The 7,124-nt window shown below is 32.7% G+C and overlaps 1 protein-coding gene across 1 annotated transcript; it reads left to right on the forward strand.

Annotated features, from left to right (window-relative positions):
* Positions 1-3,521: 3,521 nt before the first annotated feature.
* LOC131149719 (uncharacterized) lies at positions 3,522-5,072 on the forward strand. The gene has a single exon (XM_058100414.1). It carries the CDS (start codon positions 3,796-3,798, stop codon positions 4,723-4,725), a length of 930 nt encoding a protein of 309 aa, XP_057956397.1. The 5' UTR covers positions 3,522-3,795; the 3' UTR covers positions 4,726-5,072.
* The last annotated feature ends 2,052 nt before the right edge of the window (positions 5,073-7,124 follow it).

Genomic DNA, 7,124 nt, shown 5'->3' on the forward strand with positions numbered 1-7,124 from the left:
CTAATCAGGCATATTGAGCATTTCTTCCATTTAGCATGTCCATTTTTATCATCTATTGATAACATGAACTATGGGTGGCACGCAATTAGGGACACGATAATAATATTTTATTTGTGTATTTAAGGGGCAATTAAGATGTCTAATATCAAAATGTCATTCAACGATTTGATTTTAATATTATATAATTTCTTCAGAGCCATTTCTATAAGAGATGAAGAAATTCAGAATGTGAAATAACATGAAGAAAGAAAAGAAGAGAGGAAGAGATATGTATATCCTATATTTATCGGTATCAATATTACAATGCACTGTAAGGGTATGTATACGCATATATTTACAAAAAAAATTGCTTAAATCAATTTGAATCACTACAAATCAGTTCGTGTCTAGTGAGTATTCTTTTTTAGTTGTTTTGACCAATTCCAAGCATAATTTTTAGTATTTATTTGCTTCCGGTGAATTTACCTTTGTCTGGACAATTTCGTTAACAAGAGAAATACTTATAATTAACGATAATTGGGTTATATTTTTTTAAAAAAAATTTCCTCTATATCTATGCATTCATAATTTGGTTATTATTATGTATAAATGAAATAATTGTTTAGATGTTGCACTTAATTGATGTATTTGGTAAGACGTTAACCCATTTTAAATATATGCATCACAACATAAATTCAAAAAAAATTACATTTTATTATAAAAATTAATCTGCATTAATTTGTGAACATAAATTTAAAGTTTTGGGTTTGGGTTTGGGTTTGGGTTTATATGAACTTGTGTAAAAATTAAAATAATTTTATATTATATTTAAATTTCTGACGACAAATTCTCGGCCCCGTAGCTTAAAGTAAAAGAGGAGAAAAAATTAAGTACGTGGAGCAAATTGTATGTCACATACACTTTCCTTCCTTATCTTTATCCTTCCATCCAAAACTATGTATAACAAAACTTCTAAGTAACTACTAACGTATACGTAATATCTGTTGATGGGGGTGAAGCACAAGTGGACACGTGTACTCCCAAGAAGAAGACATGTTACAATTGACTTCATTAAGCTGTGCCACGAACAACCCTTATCAGTCAATGGCTTCATTAAGCGCCCTTAATCGTGCGGTGATGGCTAATCAAATTGTGATGGAGGGATGTCTCTTATTGGGACAGGTAACGAAAACAATTTTTTATTTTTTATTACATAGGAATTTTAGCCACCAACGAGTCCTTCGGACCCCTTGGTGCGGCACCAGACCTACAAATCAGCATCATCCACTCTCAGGTCTCGCTGATCAGGGTAAAGTTCGGATACGGACACAGCTTTCGTGCATCAATTAGACGTTCGGTCAACCCGACCCCCAGAACACATCTCCATTACCGTCCACGGTCCCCACTTACTGACAGAGAACTCTCATCATCCACGGTCCCTACTGGCTCACAGAGCGAACTCTTATCATTCACGGTCTCCGCTGGCTCACAGAGTAAATTCCCACCATCCACAGGTATCGCTGGCTCCGTGAATGTATCTATCTAAAATTGAACCACTGATACTCTTTCTTACGTGCTAATGCCTTTCAACCGCGTCATGCCCATGGGGGCTACGAAAACAATTTATTAGTATTAATGTTCGATGTTTCAAATTTAAAAACGAAATCTGATTAATAAATATTATATGATGATTATTAGATTTATTTTAATTAAGTACACATTAAATTAATATTTTAATTTTAATATTTTTAGAATATTAACTAATACTTTAATGGCTTCGTAATATGAAAGTGATTCTTAATTTTACCTATATAAGATGTGATCGAGTGTTTTATATCAAAATACGTTTTTCTTCTTCACAATAATTTTATTTTCTACTATTTCCTAAGATTTATATTTTGTTAAGTAATAACTAAATGACAGTCGTCTCCTATAACTCTGGTATTTGTGAGTGTACACAAAATCGGGCTAGTTGAATAATCCCGAAGGTTGTGAGCATAGTGACTATGTGCACTAATAAATGCTCTTCATAGGCGCAAAATCGGCTTAAAAGGCAATGATCCTTCCATGCCTTAAATTTTGATAAGTATTTATGTTTTTATTAAATATTTTTTTTAGTAAATATTTTTCTTTCTTAGTATGCAACCTACGTTATATTTTTACAGGTTTAAGGTGTGGAAACAACCTCTTGCAAAAATGTAAGGTAAGGTTACGTAGTATAAACTCATCTGGTCCATACCTTTTCCGAACCCCACATATGCGAGAGTTTTGTGCACCAAGCTATTATTATTATTATTATTATTATTATTATTATTATTATTATTATTATTATTATGTTTTCAACAAGAATGACATTGGGAAAATATATAGGTAAGTACTTGCTAAAGTCCCAATATTTTCAAATATTTTTTACGTGACTCACATACTAATCATCCTATTATTTTTAACATCAAAAGATTATTATTATTATTATTATTATTATTATTATTATTATTATTATTATTATTATTATTATTATGTTTTCAACAAGAATGACATTGGGAAAATATATAGGTAAGTACTTGCTAAAGTCCCAATATTTTCAAATATTTTTTACGTGACTCACATACTAATCATCCTATTATTTTTAACATCAAAAGATTATTATTGTTATTATTATTATTATTATTATTATTATTATTATTATTATTATTATTATTATTATTATTATTATGTTTTCAACAAGAATGACATTGGGAAAATATATAGGTAAGTACTTGCTAAAGTCCCAATATTTTCAAATATTTTTTATGTGACTCACATACTAATCATCCTATTATTTTTAACATCAAAAGATTTTTTGGAACTCGAGCTTTTTGACAAGTTTGGAACTCTAAAATTATTAAGAAAAGGAAAATATCAAGAATTTTACATTTTTCATGTTTGGTGATTAAGAAGAGTAAGAATAAATGAAAAATATATCAAATTTTTAAAAATAAATTTTGATTTTATTTACAAATCATTAATATTTAATTTTTTAAAAATTTTAATTATATAGAAATAATTCTTTATTTTAATAGAATTTAATATATAAATATATATAAAGAAAATATAATGAAAAATAAATTTCCTCTTTATTTTCCCTTTCTTTCATTTCATTATGTAAAATCACTGATCCAAACCGACCCTATATGTTTGTGTGCATATGATTCGCTCAGTGGACCAGACCGTTACCCAGTCTCTAAAAATCGGAATTTTGACCATCGAAGCACATGCAAGTATGACCCATTTTATACACATCCATATATACATTTCATTTTACCCAATTAAATATATTTTTAATATTTAATATACAAACATATAGCTAGCTTGTAATTTAGCAATAAATCATGTATATACAATATCTTAATAATTAATTTCTTCTATAGTACGTTAGACGAACTTAGAGAGCACGCCATGCATGCATGCATGTCCTTATTATATAAAAATTAAATATGCTTTCACATGATACAATAGGCGAAGTTATTATAAGAAAGTTATTTCCTCCTTGTGAAACCATACTTCAACTTTTTCGATATTTTTCTTCTTCAACTCTCAATCTTGATTCTCAGTTTTTACATAAAAACAAGTGAATAGCTACTTTCTTGTATCCTATAGGATGTTTCCTCAAACACATTACACACTAATCGAAAGGAAAAGGTTAAATATGACATGCCTATAACATTACAGACTCACATGATAAAATTAGAATTTCTTGTCAACCTTTACCCACGAAAAAACCCAACCCTCTCCTTCCTCTGCTGCAACCTTTACCCACGAAAATAACAGACAACCAAAATGGGCTCTCTGATAGGCCACGTGGCGCCAGGCTTCGGCTTCCTCATCATTGGCCTATGGCACCTCTTCAACCACACCAAGCTCCACGCCGTCAACCCCGCCGCCTACCGCTCCCGCCCCTGGTTCCCCTCCGCCGCCCTCCGCCACCTGGAGCTGTTCTTCATCATGGCCGGCTGCGCGGTCTCTGTCTCCATGGAACTCTTCATCGGCCCCAACCGTCACCAGCCCCTCGACCCCGACGGCTCCATCCCCTCCTACCACCTCCGCAACTTCGAACACTCCTCCATTTCCCTCGCCTTCTTTGTCTACGCCGCTGCCGCCCTCCTCCTCGATCGCCTCCACCCCCCGCCCCCCGCAGCCTCCTCCGTCACGGAACTCCTAGGCGCCGCCGCCTTCGCCCAGCAGCTCCTCCTCTTCCGCCTCCACTCCACCGACCACATGGGCGTCGAGGGCCAGTACCACATGCTCCTCCAGATGGTTGTCTCCGTCTCTGTCGCCACCACCGTCATAGGAATCTCCCTGCCGGAGAATTTCCCGGTGGGATTCGTGAGGTCCCTGAGCATAATCTTTCAGGGGATTTGGTTCATCGTGATGGGATTTGAGCTCTGGACGCCCGAATTGGTGCCCAAAGGGTGTTTCATACACGAGGAGGAGGGGCATCAGGTGGTTCGTTGTACCAGCGGCGACGCCCTCGGGAGAGCGAAGTCGCTGGTCAACATCCAGTTCAGCTGGTTCTTGATCGGGATGATGGTTTTCGCGGTGGCTGTGTATGTGGGCCTGGTAAGACTTTATGGAGGCGCGGCAGAGTACCAGTCGCTGACGGCGGCGGCGGAAGAGAAGGAAGAGGAGTCGGAGGAGGACGTGGAGGCGCAGAAGAAGAGCTTTCTGCAGATGGGAAAAGGGTTTTCTCGGATCGACATGGAAAGGTAGAAAGTGATTAATTATTAGTTAGGTGTGTGTATATCAAAATTGAAAAAATAAAAAAGATAAATTAATGATCCGGGTAGAATTTCCAGTGTTTTGAATTCTACCATGAAAGTGGGATTAGGGTTTTCAAAGATTAGTTAAAATTGGTGAAGAAGATGGTGTGAAATTGTTTTGGCTTACATTGGTGGCACTAAATTAGATTATCTATAGGTTGAGTTCATCATGCTTGTTAGGATGTATGGAAAAGAAAAGAAAGGAAAAGTATTAGGAGGGAGAGTTCTTTATTTATTTATAGTGTGTTGTAATCATGCTGCCACCAGTTACTTAGTAAAAAATTCCATTCTATTCAATCCTGAGCAACAACTTTCTTTTGTAATTCTTATACGCTTTCATATCACACTTGGTTTATAATTACTTAGCATTAAAAAAATTAAAGAGTTGCAATTAGCAATTTAGTAGTTTGAGAATTTTAATGATTTTTAGCTATTAAATTATGTGTATTTCTAAGTGTTTGTTAATGATCTAATTTTTATGTAGCAAAAAAAAGTGCCTTTGAAGTATATATTGTCTGTGGATGAGGTGGCCACCGTTGCCATCTTGCCTTGAACTCCAACGGACCACTCTAAAACAATTTTGAAATTTTAAAAATGACCCACATGCCCACTTTATAATTTAAATAATGCCATTTTTTAAATAATAATAATAATAATAATAATAATAATAAATTCATTCAGTTAGATTTGCTTCAGTGGGTAATGATTAGGGGTGAGCATAATTTGGTTTTAACCGAATTAATCGACCAAATTCGATTGATTTGGTTCAATTAATTTTAAATTTGGTTTGGTTCAGTTTTATAAGTTGGTAAATTCTATTATTTGATTTTTCGGTTCAGTTATGGAGAAAGTGAATTTCGGCTAACCGATTTAACCGAATTATGTAATTAGTTAATAATTAAATATAAATTATATAATTTAGGGTTGCTATTTTATACACATCAATATATACATTTCATTTTACCCAATATAATATATTTAAAATATTTTATACACAAACATCCAGCTAGCTTGTAATTTAGCAATTAATCATATATATACAATATCTTAATAATTAATTTCTTCTATAGTAAGTAAGATGAACTTACAGAGCACACCATGCATGCATGCATGCATGCATGCCCTTATTACATAAAAATTAAATATGCTTGAATTGATTTAGAGATGGGATGAGGACAATGTCAATCCGGCAATTAGTGCCTGAATCCTTCCTCGAAGATGCACTTGCTCATTCATTTTTTTTTTTTTTTTGTCAAAATAGAGTCGAGTTTTGATATTCAAATAAGTAAATGAGAAAAAAAAAGTATTAGAAATTTTGGAAATTTAGTACAAATATAAAAATAAACAAAGTATAAATTCAATTTACAATTATACTGGCGTATTAACATACAAAAACTTTTTCCGAGATATATCTATCTATAGTTATAATATTATAATAATATTAAAATTAATTTACAAGAAATTATCTCGTATTAATCAAAAAAGAAGTAAATTTTAGGATTTGGGTACTAGTGATGAAAATTACAGAAAGAAAAATATTAAAGTTTTTTTTGGGAGTATGAATTTCAAGTTTGAAATTGAATTTGTGTGAATTTTGATAAAATTAGATACAAAACTATAATAGATTTTATTAGATCTATATGAATATTTCAGATGTCTAAATTATAAAATTCCAAACATAGCATAAGAATCTGAAACTAAAAGCTAAAATAGACAACTTATTCGTATAATATTTTAAACTTAGAACAAGTTAAAAGCCTACTTGAGCACATGTTCATTTTTATACTTGGATTCGATATATAATAGTTAGAAACTATGACTCTAGCCACAAAAATGAAAACAAAAAATGTCAGCTAATTAAGATACAACAGCAACAACAACAGCGAGCAAGCCTTGAATCACAGTAGGTGAAATTGGTTATATGAATTCATTTTCTATCATAATACACAATTCAGGAGAATATCCTCTGACAAATGGCTAGTGGACTTTCGAATCTTTACCGATTACAATTTCATTTCAAGTTATTCTATGTGTGCCCCTCTATCACTAGCATTCATTTGTTCACTCAATTACACCTCATACATTATTTGTTGTTACAATGTTCATTATATTGTAAAAAGTTTTTTTACAATTAAAATAAATAAAATAATACCAAACAATTAACCCCTAATATTTTAGAGAGAGACATTATTGGCACTCCGTCTTCTTCTTTTTTTTCACATTAAAATGACGAATTCGTCTCCCCCCTCATTTAAAACCCGTCTCTTAATTACAAAGTAAAAAATAAGGATAAAGTTGTTATTTAAAACATTAAAAATAAAAGTAGAATGTTAGAGATATTTGTTAAAG

Source organism: Malania oleifera, chromosome 2 (assembly GCF_029873635.1).
Source record: "Malania oleifera isolate guangnan ecotype guangnan chromosome 2, ASM2987363v1, whole genome shotgun sequence".
NCBI classification, from domain to species: domain Eukaryota; kingdom Viridiplantae; phylum Streptophyta; class Magnoliopsida; order Santalales; family Ximeniaceae; genus Malania; species Malania oleifera.